General features: G+C 44.4%; 1 protein-coding gene, 2 long non-coding RNA genes and 1 pseudogene across 3 annotated transcripts; 1 reads left to right on the forward strand and 3 right to left on the reverse strand.

Moving 5' to 3' along the window:
• The first annotated feature begins 1,469 nt into the window (after positions 1-1,469).
• On the forward strand, positions 1,470-2,530 carry LOC123071872 (uncharacterized). Its single transcript, XR_006434568.1, has 2 exons — positions 1,470-1,706; positions 1,804-2,530. It is a non-coding gene; the product is annotated as an uncharacterized lncRNA (long non-coding RNA).
• A 1,758-nt stretch (positions 2,531-4,288) lies between these two features.
• LOC123071873 (uncharacterized) lies at positions 4,289-5,204 on the reverse strand. The gene is made up of 2 exons (XR_006434569.1): positions 4,977-5,204; positions 4,289-4,582 (listed from the first exon to the last, which is right to left on the reverse strand). It is a non-coding gene; the product is annotated as an uncharacterized lncRNA (long non-coding RNA).
• Positions 5,205-11,904: 6,700 nt separating this feature from the next.
• Positions 11,905-12,043, reverse strand: LOC123073122 (uncharacterized; annotated as a pseudogene).
• A 1,271-nt stretch (positions 12,044-13,314) lies between these two features.
• LOC123067734 (probable leucine-rich repeat receptor-like protein kinase At1g35710) lies at positions 13,315-15,567 on the reverse strand. Its single transcript, XM_044490401.1, has 2 exons — positions 14,208-15,567; positions 13,315-13,907 (listed from the first exon to the last, which is right to left on the reverse strand). The coding sequence occupies exons 1-2, from the start codon at positions 15,565-15,567 to the stop codon at positions 13,315-13,317; spliced, it is 1,953 nt and encodes a 650-aa protein (XP_044346336.1).
• Between the last annotated feature and the right edge of the window lie 639 nt (positions 15,568-16,206).

Raw genomic sequence — 16,206 nt, forward strand, 5'->3', positions numbered from 1 at the left:
ATAACGTGTGGAGCAACATCAAGTTCTACAATGAGTAGATCACACGACCTTTACGGCATCGTTCTTATTACAGAGAACAAACTATCCTATATCAGAAAGCTACTCCCTCCGTCTTATAATATAAGACGTTTTTCGACACGTTTTTCTCGAATATGCACGAGTGTGCATACTATATATTAAAGAAGAAAGGGATTCATAATATAAAACATCTTACATTATGGGACGGAGGGAGTATACATATACATATACGGCTAGGAGCAGAAGGAGGAGGCATGCAGATATTGCACTCGCATAATCCAGTATACGCGTTGCAGTTAGCAGTCCAGTTGAAAGTAGGGCACGGCCCTAGCCCATTCGCATTCTCGCGGCAAATGTGCAGGCAACCCGGGAGATCACACGGTATCGGCGTCTTGTGGACTGACCCTGCACAAATGTCGTCCGCCTTCACCGCAGCCTCTACAAACAAAAACAAAAACATGAATAAACTCAAGCATGGCGTCGTATTTTGTGAATCCGGCATCCCTCGTGCATCTGCATCCTTAGTTTTTCGATCATCTGATCTATATCGTGTGTCTCTCCTCATCTGGATGTATTTTTGCACAAAACCGCGCGCCTTCAGATTTCTTATTTGCAAAAGTGCCCCCTGGCCGCCTGGACAATGGAAAACACATCTGAGAACTTTCTGTTCCCAATTCCTTCCGCCGACGCTGCTCTCCCGACGGCCCCGCCGATCTGGCTTAATGTGCATATATGTACAGACTTAAGATTTTTCAAGCTGGTGATAACAAATTTGTTTAATTGGTACTTGATGTGACAAAACGAATACCTGGGCGAGGGCCAAGAAGACAAGACACGCAACGCCAACTTACATATTCCTTTTTTTTCGAAACGGGACTTACAGATTCCTTACTCACCTGGTTTCTCATGGCTTCAGCAGCACATACTAAGAAGACTAGGCCCGTAAAGGTTCCTTTTACCTGGTTTTTTTTTAATATATTTTACCAGTATTGATTGAGTGACGCGTGTGCACGATGGCTTCCTAGAGTTTGATGGATCTCATTTTTTGCTTGGTCGAGTCATGGAGCATGTTTGGTTTGGTGTTGCCGTTGCCACATTATGAGCTCTTGTTTATCGACGGATGTGTGCTGCACTCTCCGGGAAGGTTCTTCCATTCTTTAAAAAACTTTGGTTCACTGTGTGGTTTGCACTTTTGATTTCACGTGTCCAGTCTAGAGGTGTGTGGATTGCTCTTGTTCCACGTGCCATTGCTTGATCCATGCATGTGGCCACGTCTGCCCATGGGTCATTGACTGCTTATTTCCATGATGGACACGTATAGGTCAATGAGATTATGGGGTAAGCTGTTTGGACATATGTTGTGTTTTTCTCTAGACCGGCTAGATATTTCGCCTGGTCTCTGGAAGGATCCCGTGCAATCCCGTTCCACTGCTTGGTCGTTGTTTGGCCCTATAAAACTGCGTCACTCCGTGTGCATCTTCCATCTCGGATGCGCCATCATCCCTGCTCCTTCACTCCCGACACCCCTTCCGTCGAACACAATGTGAGCTCTGCCCTGTTGGTGTCTGATGAAGCGCTGTCATAGGCCGCTCGCAGGTCACGGGCCCGCGCGACTCCGCAGCGTCGTGATCCTCCAGCGCGGGCGTGCCGCCGCCATCAAGACGAACTGGCGCCGCCTTCGGTCGCTGGTGCGTTCCCTCGCTAATAAGGTCGATGGCTCCCTCCCCCGCACAGCTTCTTTCCTACTCATCTTTCAATTTTTCTCTACCCTTGCAATCACCGCAGGTAGCGGCAGCATGTACGCATTAGGAGTGGGTGCCTCTCCTTTCGTGCTCTTGCTAGATCCTCCCAGCAGCAAGTCACCCTCTCTACCACGCCCTTTTCCTGCGGACTACGGGAGTCAAATGCTAGCTGGCCCTTGATCTGAATGAACAGACCTACAACCGGTGCTTGATACGGAAGCATGAATAGTGCAAGAGCTAGCAAAGTCACCGATCGCCGTACAGAATGCCAACGTGGGAAGGTGGAAGCACAAATAGAAGCAGTGTGAAGCTGCTATTTTTTCCTCGCCGGCTACAAATCAAGCGTCTTGGTCAGCGATGTGTTACGTACGTTATTTCTCCAGCACAAGTTCTCCCAGTCAACACAGGTTTGGCGACACCCCCCTTTCGTTGTCCTCTCGACGGCGGGATTACTTCCGTCTCTGGTGCAGCGGCGGCGTTCGGTGATTGTTTCTCGCCTTCAGACGATAAGTCCTCAAAGCACAAGACTCTCTTTAGCTTACTGAAAACTACTTACTGAGAACTTTCTTACGCACAAAACTTCTTGCGGATATGTAAACATGAACTGATAGGACAGCTTCATAATCTTGCAGTCTTTTAACTTAGGACCTGCTATTTGTCTCGCCTCATTCATCTGCATGCGAGTCCTCTTGAGAGTCAATTAATGACTGCTTATGCTTTGATTTGATTCCCGCTGACTAATGGTTTCTTGACCTGTGTTTCTTTTCTCATATTGGCTGGTTGCATGACAATTGGTGTTAGTGACTTCCTTTCGTTTAAGTTTGATTTAGTATTTGTAGGGATGCATCTGTATGACGATTCTCATCATTAATTGGTGGGTTGGTTTAGCAAAAAAAATGACAAGTGTGCATGCAACAATGGGTGGACTATGCAGAATTTCTTCTATATTTTATTTATGGCCAATGAGGACTGGTGACGGTTGCTACTGATCCGGGTGTTGACAACACTCATGCATGGTTGTGGTTGTGTGGTATGCAGTATATGTGTATTCTCGGTCTATGTAAGCAGTTGCATGTTGAACACTTGGTATGTGTATTCGGAGCAGCTAATTTCTGAATGTAAAAGAATACAACGTCATTTTTTCTAAGAGTAAGGCCCGGTTTGAAATCTCTCCACTCCATTCTCTGCGGAGCCGCAGAGCTCGGTTTGAGCTGCTCCATAAAAAGCTGCAACAGCCTGCTCCGCTCCGGGATCTGAGTCGCGGGAGCGGAGAGAAACCGAACATGCACTAAATCAATACTTTTGCGAAGGTCCTATTTTTTCATTGGTTTATTGCTATTGCTCCTTACAAACCTACTGTCCGAAGAGAGTAGAGTTAATAGTCTTGGACTAATAATTGATGAAATCCCAGCACGTATATTGATGGGTGATATATATAGCAGATCTCAGTTAATTGCATGTTACGTGAACAATGACTGCTTGCATGGTTTGAAAAAGTGTTTTGTTTTTATTGAGTGGCTATACATGCATGTAGTTAGGGGTGGGCATACTAACCTAGCACACAACTACCGAACAGAAAAAACCGGGACCGAATCCGAAAAGACCGAAGCCGAAAATTCCAATTCTTAGTTCGGTCTGCACTTTGTAAGAACCAAAATTAATTTAGGAATTCGGGTCTTGTACTTTAGTTAACCGAAGTAATCGACCACACCGATTAGATGCACATGGACAAATGCCTGCGTAAAAGCCCGGCCCACGCACAACCCAACATCTCAAGTCTTCGCTCATGTATATGCCCTTCTTTCTTCACAGTACGTAGCCTCCAGCAATCCCCTCCTACCCTAGCCACCACTCCCGATCGATTCCTCACTCCTTATCCTAGGCGCCTCGATTCCTCACTCCTTATCCTAGGCGCCAGCGCGCCGCCTCTCCATCTCCCCTCTCCGCACCCCAACCGGCGACGATGGTGTAATTGGCTTATAAGTGTGTTGGCTTACTATGGGGGATGGGTTATGCATTGCCAAGTTACCAACAAACCCTACTTATAGTCATCAATCTATGTTTGCATGTACACCTGTAGGCAAGAATCGCATTCCTGAAGACACCAACAAATGGATAACCAACACATGAGCCTTTTCTCAATATTGTATATACAAAACTTCACTGAAACATGCAAATAAAGCGCGGTGCACAGTTCTCTACCACTGTATCAAAGAAACAAACTTAGCCGAGGATCTCAAATCTAAGTGGAAAGTAGAAACGTTGCACTCTGCCTGTGTTGACTCAATGAACCTTATCTATGTGTGAATGACTATGTTATCAACCAAGTACTAAACAAAGTTTTAAGAACTTCAAAAGAAAAATCGTCGCACAACAATCAGTATGGCGCGGCTGTTGGAATTTTGATCTCAGGTCATAACTGACCGAAAGAAAAAGAGGGACCCTTTTTACCCCACGTATGTGCCATGATCGGACGCACCAAATCCAGCTGTTGGTTTCGGTCCCTGATCCCTTTAGCGCCACCTATATAATGAGCAGGATGTACCCCTTCAAAATAGAAACACACACACATGTCCGGGTCAATACAACTTGCTAACAACCGATCCTTAAAAGAAGGCGCTCAAGGTGATCAGAAGACCGACTACCACCGCCGGCCACCGCAAGGTCAGTGCCGGCGGCCAGTCCTACTGCGGCGCTCCTGCTGCTTGCTTTGAGGTCCTGTTCCTGCACTTCTTCTCCAACCATCTTCATGTTTCGAGGCAAGGTGTAGCCATAGGCTACATGAGGAGTGCATCAAGCAGGAACAAGGCTTCCGTCAGAACCTGTAAGAAATCACGAACCCTTTTCTATTAATCTGTATTAGATGGTCTAATGCTAGGCTTAAGATCCTCTCACGTTTATCCCTAAAGTTTGTTTCCAACAATGGTATCATGAGCTAGTTAAGCCTATATTAGATCCTAATGACATTCTATTGATGATAACGACCATGTTCGGTAAGACCAATTAAGCTATGCTTCCGCATAAAGTCCTTTTAATCAGCACTGATTAAGCAATTAGAAGGAGGGGAGTCAAATGTTTAAAGGAACCGCAAAATTTTGCCAATTAGCTGGAAGCCCAATCCTAGATTTTTTTTCCCCAATTGGAAAAACCAAAGAGATCAAATCCCAAATCTCAGACCAGATCGAAAATTTGTAGAAAAGATGGGCTGGGACTTACGTTATTGATGACAGCAGCCATGCGTGCTCGCCATGGCCGCCTCCATGCGTGCTCATCTTGGCCGAAACACGCCATCTCTCGGGACGGCATGCAAAAAGAGACGAGGGAGCCGGCGCCGCATCCTACGGACACGCACGCTGAGTGGCCTCCGCGCCGCACACGTCGTCGTCAAACCCTCAAGCACAGGCGTCGGCGTTCGGCCCTCCAATGTTATAAGAGGATATTAATATTGAGCACAATTATGAATCGCTCATTGAATTTTCTAAATATTTTATTTGTAAAATTTGATTGAGTGTGAATTTAATGTTGATGCCACACTTACGACATTTCTTAAAGATGTGGTCATTTCTAATGGGCTCAGGCCACCTCAAGGAAAATGATGATGGACGCGTGGTTTGTTTTTTCCCACCGCACTATGTGTCATAATAATGTTGGGGCAATATGCCTATTGGGCAAAATGAAAGTTGTTGGTTGGTGCAATTCATGTCATTTTTATTATGATGTGCACCTCTCAAATATTCATAACGGTCCAAAATGATGTTAATGGGTTATGATCAATTCTCTCAATGAAGAAACTTTGTTCAGTTTTTTTTCAAGGTCGTTTATTTGACAATTATTAATTTTCCCAATATCATAATTTGGAGAATCTTGATATCTAAATTTTATAATTTTGGAAATTCTTATGATGATTTATATTTATGACATTTTCACTCTGAATGTCCTCTTTAATGATTACTCAGTGGGTGTGAGATTTATATTTTTATGTTAATTCCAATATCATTTTCATTGTATGACACTGAGAATTCTAATGATAATTTTGACACTTAGGTTCAATATTTATATTATCGTTGTGAGATTTAGTGTCAAAAGGCATCACTCATGGCACAAATGATTATATTATGATGTTGCTTTATGTTAATGATGGCAATTAATTTAGTCATAGTTCTTGCTGGTCATTACGAGATTTTACATCTCTCTAGTCAAAATGGAACCAACGAGAAGTTTTGATTAGAGATTTAATGAGCAAATGTTCTAATGGCATATGATGATATTCTGACCAACATTGATTATGTTTTTCATGTGTCATTTACGAATGAGTAAGGTTCTTTTTCGTTATCTGCCCAACGGTGATACGGATTAGAATAAACATTAAGCAAGTTTTTATTCATGGCATTGCATGGTTAGTTCATGCTTGATTTTTTTTTTGTTATAATGATCATAAAGTTGTCTCCTCTTTCCAGCAATAATAATGATGTCAAACTTTTGTTTGGCATAGAAGAACCTTATGTAAATATCTTTCCCACATGGAGAGTGGAGATCATTGTATCATGTAAGGAATCTCCCAATGTTTTTCTGCCAATAAGGCTGAAGGATTTTTAATCATGATGATAAGGCAGACATTGGGAGAGGACGCATGTGCCATCATACACATCACTAATGCAAAGGAGATTAAAGTCAAAACTATTATTGGATTTATTCCACTAGCTTTTGGAGATGACTTAATTCTTCATCTTATTGATGATGTTTTGGTTCATGCTCCTAGTTATTGGAAAACTTTAATTTCATCTCTCGAATAGATGACGTGATTTTATATGTTATTACGTCAACTCAAATTATGTAATGTTAGTCCCACCTTATGGTGAGACGAGTTATGTTTTTCACTAAATGAACCTTTTGTAAAGATTATATGCTATGTTACTATTGAATATGTCACGGAAGTGTGATTAATGAGACCTCATCAAAATTGTGGTTTTAGACCACATTTCGAGGGGGAGAATGGAAGTCTCATTTAATATGAGATATCGTGTTCACTTCTCCTACTTAATTAGATCATAACATGTACAATTAAGCAAACTATGTATCTCAATTCTCCAAGTAAGATGGAACCAACGAGAAGTCTTGGTTGGAGAATGTATGAAAAGCACATTCTAATGTTGGTTCTCTAATTAGGACGCAACAAGTCTTATTTAGAAGAATCCATGAAAAATGACTCTTTTATCATGTTAGTGTGCACTTAGTCCCTTATGAGCATTACGAAACACACATGAATGCTAAAGTGGCAAGCTTGCTAGTCTAATGACCATCATGATGTAACATGTTGATTATATATGCAACTTCGTTTATAATCATATGTGACACTTTACTTAAGTGGCAAGTTTTGTCAGTATCATGTGGCTTGTGGTTATATTCCTGACTAACGTCGTGTATAATCATTTGTCATAGTTCATTAAGTTCTTTTCCACCTTCAGCCCAACGGTGTTGTGGTTTAGAGCTGAGATGATTGTTATCAAGATTTTTGGATATATTTTCCATCTTCTAAATAAAGTGATCATCGGGGAACCTGGAGCTTATGAGCATTAATCCTAAGGATAACTCCATTAGATCTTTGTTCATATGCATCAGGTAAATTGAGGGGAATTCTTTTTTCTCTAATGCAACACTTATTGTTGAGACTCAACAATTTCTCTATGATCAATAAGTGTGTGAATGTTCATCTTAGTGGCCTTTTGCCATATAGGATGAAGATTATGAACTCTAATGATGTATGGAACTCCATAGAATTTCCTCAGTGAGTTGTTGTTACGTTTGTGTTATTACTATGACATGCTCTTGTGTTGACTTAGTGATAATGTATGTATGACTCAACTGTACGGTTTTGTCATGGGTGAAGTTGACATAAGGCATGTTATCTAAAGAAATACAATTATGTGATAATACAAGCGTTGGGACACTCATACTATAAGACGAGGGGGAGTAAGATCACTAACTTGTGGAGATATAATATTTTGGCGAGCCAAGTAATTTCTATCTTCTATTTGTAACATGAAGGATCTTGGTGATGCCTCATACTTTGCTTGTATTGAGTTTCGCCAAGATATAGGTCCAAAAGGAGTATAAGTTTTATGATGATGACATACGTTGATAGAGTACGGAAGAAAATATTACGTGGTAGTACTCTATCGCACCTGCTACTAAAGTCAAGGGCAATAAAGGTGGACAATTTAGTGTCCAAGGAACCATTATGAACTGATCAGGTAATGTTAGTTCCTTATGCTTCAGCTGTCTGAAGCAATGTAAGTTTTCAATTATGAACTTGTCCTATTTATGATCGGAATAATTGGCAAATAGACAAGTCCGGAAATGGACCACTCGAGAAGCCGCGAAAAATCTTGTAGATATGCAAGGCAATAAAGGTTTACATGCTCACTAATAAGAAGTCTGATAACCTCGATATCCTCGATTATTCAGACATTGTTTCTGCGAGATGTGTGGATATTAAAGTTTCCACATTGTGTTACATGCTCACTCTCGCATATGGAGCTATATCGTGGAAGACCTCCATAATGACATTGATGGCATTAGAAATAATGCAATTTATGATGGGGTATGTTAAGAGGCTTTTGGGCAGGTTGTATGTCAAAGATGTTCTATTCCCGAAATTAAGGTGGTAGACAACATTTATAAAACTCACCTACTGCATTATGAACACGCAGTTTTCTATGCGAGTAACAACAAGTCAAATGGTGTTGCCAAAACTATTGACAATATGTTTCATGTTGTGAAAGATAGAACCCAAGATCAAGCTAATGATGTTAATCATATAAAAATGAATCGTATGTATTATGGATCCGTTTATTAAAGGCTCATCACCCATATTTATGATTATGTTGCCGGCATGGGTTAGGAAGGCCTTTTGATCCTGGAATTAGGACCATCAAATAAACCAACTCCCATAAAGTAATATGTTATCAATTCGAGATAAAATGTTGTACTATAAGTATTGAGGTTCAATGGCACTTCATTGGCCATTGCAACACCTTACTTTCGTATATTGATTTTATTAAGAGTGGGCTTATGATGTTTTTTGACCTTACGATCAAGGGGGAGAATGTTGGAATTTTGATCTCAGGTCATAACTGACCGAGAGAAAAAGGGGGACCCTTTTTACCCCATGTATGTGCCATGATCGGAGGCACCAAATCCAGCTGTTGGTTTCGGTCCCTGATCCCTTTAGCGCCACCTATATAATGAGCAGGATGTAGCCCTTCAAAATAGAAAAACACACACATGTCCGGGTCATACAACTTGCTAACAACCGATCCTTAAAAGAAGGCGCTCAAGGTGATCAGAAGACCGACTACCACCGCCGGCCACCGCAAGGTCAGTGCCGACGGCCAGTCCTACTGCGGCGCTTCTGCTGCTTGCTTTGAGGTCCTGTTCCACTACTAGGGAAAAGCCTAGCAGCAGCGCGGGTTTTGGCCCTCTCAGTAGCGCGGGTACCGGCGCTACTAATAAGGCGCTACAGCTAATGTATAGCAGTAGCGCGTGTTGACCCACGCTACTGCTACACATGAATAGCTGCAGCGCTCTTTAGGATAGGACGCTACTGATATTATCTGCAGCGCCGTTTACAGGGAAGCGCTACTGATAAGTCGGCGCTACTGCTAAATCCCCCCTCGCTACTACTAGTTTTATTAGTTCTTTTCCCTGCATATTTGTTTTTTATTTATTTTGCATTTGAATAGGCTTTATACAATAATCTTTAGCATATCATCCACATACAAATATAATCATAGCATATACATACAATTAGTCTCATCAAATCATGTCATCATCATAATCATCATCCAACACAAAGTGGTCTCTCGTCATCAATCTCGAAAATAGCGATACAAGTCTCGATTACTTGCAAATACATCGTCATCCATCTAAACAATGATATACACGAGAATAGCTATCACTTTGAGTACATGAGTTCGTATCCCTCTCTCGCATTAGCGTGAACCTAAACTAAGTACTGCGTGTCGCTCGGAAACCAAAAACCGGTACACCTGGGCCTGACACTCCGGCCACTTGTCGTATATATACTCCTGGCGTAGCACTTCTTCGCCATTTATGATCTATGCACCTGCGCGGTCGGCCGCAGCGGGAGCAGCAGACGGCGCGGAGTCCGGAGAGGATCGGCCTGACAGATCTCCAGGCGGCGATCCCGAGGCAGATTCGGCTGCTAGGTCTGCGGGAACAAATCCCGAGGGAGATTTGCTCCCCTGATCCTGGCACATGAAATATGGCCGTGTTGGGCAGATTTCTTCACTATTTTCAGCTCCGTTTTTTTCAGCATCGCTTCCTGCATCATTATACAACTCAGGCAAAGTGGTGAGAGAGTTAGTCATAGTAGGATCATTAGAGCTATACTCCCCTGGATTGAGGCCGGTGAGGGTAGGAGGAGGAAGTAGAATTTCTTTCCGAAGTAAAGCACCGACATTTGGATGTAGATCAGCAAAGGGGAATTTTGTTTCGTCGAATACAACATCACAAGATATGTATACTCGGTCGGTAGACACGTCTAGACACTTGACCCCCTTGTGTTGATTGCTATATCCAAGAAAAACATATTGTTTGGACCGAAACATTAATTTGCGAGAGTTGTATGGTCGGAGATTGGGCCAACAGGCGCATCCAAACACACGAAGTGATGTATAGTTGGGTTTGATCTGGAGAAGCCGTTCAGTAGGTGTTTCATTATTGATCACTCGACTAGGAAGCGTGTTGATGATGTGAACAGCCGTGAGGAAAGCTTCGTCCCAAAATTTTAGGGGCATGGAAGCACCGGCAAGGAGGGCCAAACCGACCTCTACTATGTGCCTATGCTTGCGCTCGGCAGAGCCGTTTTGTTGGTGAGCGTGAGGACATGATACATGGTGAGATATGCCAAGGGTTTGAAAGAAGGAATTAAGCTTCTCGTATTCCCCCCCCCCCCCAGTCGGATTGGACAGCAACAATTTTGCTATCAAACTTACGTTCTACAAGTGCTTGAAAAATTTTGAACACTTGAAAAACGTCAGATCTTTTCTTGAGGAGATAAATCCAAGAAAATTTGCTATAGTCATCAATGAAGCTAACATAATATGTGTGTCTACCCACTAAGGCGGGGGCAGGCCCCCAAACATCAGAGAAAATAATTGCAAAGGTTGAGTAGAAACACTGGTAGATATGGGATAAGGTAATTGATGACATTTTGCTCTTTGGCAAGAATCACAGATAGTTTCACTATGTCGCTCACCAACAAACGGGAGCTTATTTTTCCTAAGCAAGCGTTCAACTAAAGAAAAAGATGCATGCCCTAAACGATCGTGCCATCGTGTGGAGGAAAGCTTGATAGCACCACAAGCTTGTTTATTTAATCTTCTAAACTCCGGAATCAACGGGTAAAGCCCTCGAACACATCTACCGCGGTAGAGTACCTTCCTCGTGGCCTGATCCTTGATCAAAAAGAAGAAATGATGAAATTCAATGAACACATGATTATCAATAGTGATACGATGAACGGAGAGAAGATTTTTGTTGGCACTAGGAACATGCAGGATTTTTCTAAGGTGAATTTTGCGGGAAGGGGTGCGTATAACAGAATGACCTATATGACTTATCCTCATACCTGCACCACTTGCCGTGTGTATCTGATCCTTCCCATGGTATTTCTCACGGAGGGTTACCTTCTCGAGTTCGCCCGTGAGGTGGTTTGTGGCACCACTGTCGAGATACCAGTTGGTATCCACACCATAGGACCCGTCGGCGGCGGCAGCAACTTTGTCTTCTTCATCCGAGGAAGCTTCATCTTCATCAAAGCGATACCAGCAATCCTTGGCTGAGTGGCCAAGCTTGCCGCAGATTTGACAGCGTACAGCATCAGGTCGTGACCGTCCCGAGCCGCCACTGCCGCCGCCGCCCCCACCACGGCGACCCTTGTTGTTGTTGAAGTTAGGGCGTCCGCCACGGGAGCCGGAGGTGCTGGAGCCACCACCACCTTGCTTGCCCTTGTGTCGAGGAGGACCACGGGAACGGGATGAGTACTCGCCACGCCCGCGGGTGGCCGCGTTTGCCGAAGACTTGAAGCCGCCGCCGGTGCTATGGAACTGCGCGACGCGCTGATCAAAATTGCTCAGCATGGCGTACAGCTCATCGAGGGAGACCGGCGTGACACGGGCGTCGAGAGCAGAGACAAGGGGCTGGTAGTCCATGTCCAGCCCGTGCAGCAGATAGGAGATCAGCTCATCATCTTGGATGGGCTTGCCGGCCGCGGTGAGTTCATCGGCCAGTCCGCGCATAGAAGCATAGTACGCAGCAACAGATTGGTTGCCCTTCTGTGCATTGATCAAAGCAATGTGAATGTTGTTAACACGACTCAGAGATTGAGAGGAAAACATGCCTGCGAGCGCCGCCCAGAGAGCGTGCGCGATGGTGATCGCGGTCACCGTGATCAGCACTTCCTTGGAGAGGTTGCTGAGGAGGTAGCCGAGCACTTGTTGGTCCTCCCTCACCCAAATGGGATGGAGAGGGTTCAGCTTGGTCGTCTCCTTGCCTTCCTTGTCCTTGGTGACGAGGAGGCGGGCGGGCTCCGGCATGGTTCCATCGACATACCCGAAGAGCCCGGCTCCCCTTAGGTGCGGCGTAACTTGCGTTCGCCACAGGACGTAGTTCGTCCGGGAGAGCTTCTCCGTGACTTGGCCGCTGAGATTGGATTGAGCGGCGCTGGAGGAAGACATGGCTTGGCACTAGATGGCAGCTAGGGTTTTGGAAGAGGAGGCTCTGATTACCATGTGCGAATAGGCGAAAGCGTCTTACCCTCGGTGTGAGGGGGCGCGTTGCATGTTATAGGCGCAGGGGCGCACCTCCCTGACAAGATAGCGCATACAAGTTTGTTGGAGAAGATTACAACTTGAAGAGGAAGAGATAGAGAGATAAGAGGTTTACAAGATATTAAACTACTTGTCTAACAACCTAGTCTATCTCCTAGACAACTCCTTATGCGCCAAGTCTTGGACTCCAACGTGACATCAACATGTGTTTGACAGATCGGTCGTTCGCTGTCAATTAATTGTCGATGGATTCCTTCGTACCAATTGCATTTTTGTTCGTCTACTTCTTATTTGTTCCGAGATTTGCGAGATTTTCCTCCCGTCCAACGAAATTATGACAAGATGACTAGTACATGAGAATGGAAATACCAGTCCAGAAATGTGCAAATAAAGAATATGTCATTGTCAAATCAGCAGTGCATATATGACAAAACGAATACTTGGGCGAGGGCCAAGAAGACAAGACACCCAACGCCAACTTACAGATTCCTTATTACAGAGCGGAAAGATGCTTTCCTCACCTGGTTTCTCATGGCTCCAGCAGCACACATACTTAAACAGATCACTTGTACTTGTACATGTCAAAGCACCAGGAGATACAAACAACTTGCTCACTGCAATTCTTCTACAAACCAAGGAAGGAAAATATCACACTCACACACACAAACCCCTTTACTTCAGCAACAAAGCGATGTGCTTTCTCATTCAGAGCCAGCGGCCCGGAAGCGGGAGATGCAGCTGTATACTTTCTTGGTCACCTTGGCTTGCATGTTGTCCACATACTGGTAAAATGCACACCTCCAGGTCTCGCTGCGAAACATGAAGATGCCCCAGTAGAGCCAGAACCCGAAGATGAACCCAGCAGCCACGAAGCAATACAACCACAATGCCTCTCTATCTTCATCCAGGCTTTTTTCAGTTTGCGCCGGTGTTGAGGAGTTTATGCAGTCTTCCAACGGAAATCCGCATAGCCCAGGATTATTACTGTATATGGACCGATTTGTGAGTGTCCGTAGCTGATCGCCTGTAGGTATCCTCCCTGACAAACTATTGCTCGACAAGTTCAGCACGCTGATGCTCTTTAAAGTTGCCAGGCTTTGAGGAATTTTCCCCGAGAGTTGGTTCCGAGAAAGGTCCAAGGCTTCTAGCAGTACCATATCGCCAATGTCTTCCGGAATACAACCTGACAGATGATTTCCTGATAAGTTCAGGTACCTGAGTCCAACAAGGGTTGTGAGCCCATTTGGGATCTCCTGTGATAGAGAGTTTCCAGATAAGTCGATACCGGCCATGCCTGCTATCAACAGAGAGTAATCATGCTCGACATTCTTCCAGACTATTGGAATTCGCGATGCATACAGATCATAGCCAGTATTTATATAGTCCTCAACATATTTACGGACATGTGTCATGCCAGTATAATTCGTAAAATCATCTGGAACAGGTCCAGTGAGCTTGTTTCTGGACAAGTCCAATATCTGGAGATTGTTAAAGTGTGAAATCTGGAGGGGTATGACACCTTCAAACATGTTTGATGACAGACGAAGAAATTTGAGTCCAGGTAAGCTGCTGCTTATCCAAGATGGTATTGTACCTGAGAAATTATTGCCTCCAAGGTCTAGAGTGATCAGGTTTTTACATTTCTCAAGATCCAAAGGAAAGGTTCCTATGAAATGGTTATTGGCTAGGTGTAGATAGCGAAGATTATCTCCACATGTCCCTGATGACGGAACTACACCACTCAAAGAGTTGCTGCTCAGATCTATGAATGTCAAACTTGGCATGCCCCAAAAACACTTGGAGAGACCTCCATGCAAGGCATTGTCTGATAGGTCTACGATTCTGAAATTAGTATAGTTACAGAAGAATACCTCGCCCCGGTCTGTCAGAAGGGTGCCATACAACTGGTTTTGACTGAAAGCCATATAGTGAAGCTGTCCTAGATGCTCGCCCATGCAACCCCTTAGGTCTGCAACAATGTTGTTTGCCGTGAAATCAATAAACCGCAGGGTTGTGCTGTTTTGGAAGGCTTGGTGGTGGATGCCAGAAAATCCGTTGTACCTAGCACTGAGAGTACGCAGCGCTCCTCTTGCGCAAATGGACGCCGGGAACAGCCCAGAAAAGTTGTTATCTGAAATGTCGACCCTATGCAGAAGGCTGCTATTCCCAAGTCCGGGGACGATGTGGCCGCTGAGCAGATTTCCAAACAGAAACAACTCCTTGAGTTTCCTCAAATGAGAGATGGTGCCTGGTAGCTGCCCATCCAAATAGTTACCCTCAGATCCCATGGACTGCAGTTCTGTCATGTTTCCAATCTCCAACGGGATGCTCCCTGTCAGATTGTTCCTCGTCAGGCTAAGCATTCGGAGCTTCATGAGCATCCCAATTGTCCGTGGGATTGATCCAGTCAAAGATACAAAGTCAAGAAAGAGCTCTTCCAAGCTCGTCAAGTTACCAATCTCTTCAGGTAGTGTGCCATCAAGCCCCAAATATGTCAGTTGCAGTACAACAAGGTGCTTCAGTTGGCCAATGCTGCGTGGAATGGCACCCGTCGAAAAATGGTTGTAGAGGATCCGCAACTCGACCAAGCTTGTTAGATTGCCAATCCCTTCTGGAATTGAACCGTACAGACCATTCCTAGACAAGATGAGTTTCTTCAGGTGGGGAAAGGCCGAGAAGTCCAATTTGTCAAGTGTGCCACTCAAGCTTACACCGGAAAGGTCGAGCTCTCTGATGTGCCCGGCCGAGTCGCAAGTGATGTGCGTCCAATTGCAAAGGATGGTGGAGTTGGCCAACGACCATGGCCCGAGGGACTCATCGGCATCATCCAAGCTAGCCTTCCAATTCACAAGTGCTTCAGCTTGATGTCGGATGTGGGCTACCACCGGCGTGATGACACATAGTAGGAAACAAGAGCAAGAGAGAAGCAGGCCTACAGGATGGAGATGCTTCATGGTGGCTTTGGAGTCCGGATGGGTGGTGGTTCATGGCTACAGGGACTCGGGGAGTATTAATCCTCCGGATGAGCCGGCCGGCCGGCCCTCCACTACAGTGGTGGTCTGGTGGTTTACAAATGGCACACTCTCAGTAGATGACGTAATGTCAGTTTAGACTAAGGAGAAGCTACATGATACTAGTAGTTTATTGTGGAGGGCTGTCCATAATAAGAATTAAGAAATTGCAAATGGTATTGTCTATTTATTTTTTATTTTTGCGGGGTAGGTATTGTCCATGATTGTGGCATTATCAGGGTGACACTTGGAAGCCATGGCACACAGATGCTTAACTTGGAATGACTGTCCAACCCGCAGATCAATCAGAAACAGAGGAGGATATTCAGAAACGGAGATGTAATCTGAACATGGAGACTTCTACTCGCTGTTTTGAGACATATATACAAATATTAGCTGCAGAAAAGTTCCGTCTCACTTTTATTCCTCCTGTATTTTCTTCCTGTGTATCTTCTCTCACGCCACGGCAATTCTCTCACAGTGTTTTCAGATGCTATCTTCACCGGTCTTTCTCCCGGTCGGACTAGTATGAATGCTGATAACAACACACGGCCTGCATAAGTGCATATGCATATGTAAAAC

The sequence above is a fragment of the Triticum aestivum genome, chromosome 3B (assembly GCF_018294505.1).
Source record: "Triticum aestivum cultivar Chinese Spring chromosome 3B, IWGSC CS RefSeq v2.1, whole genome shotgun sequence".
Taxonomy (NCBI): Eukaryota; Viridiplantae; Streptophyta; class Magnoliopsida; order Poales; family Poaceae; genus Triticum; species Triticum aestivum.

Excerpts from the sequence above, each read along its gene's own strand:
- LOC123067734 (XM_044490401.1), bottom strand. The coding sequence starts at position 15,567 with ATGAAGCATCTCCATCCTGTAGGCCTGCTTCTCTCTTGCTCTTGTTTC. Across the intron at positions 13,908-14,207 it reads TGGAGGCAATAATTTCTCAG|GCATGGCCGGTATCGACTTA; the intron begins GTACAATACCAT and ends TGTTGATAGCAG.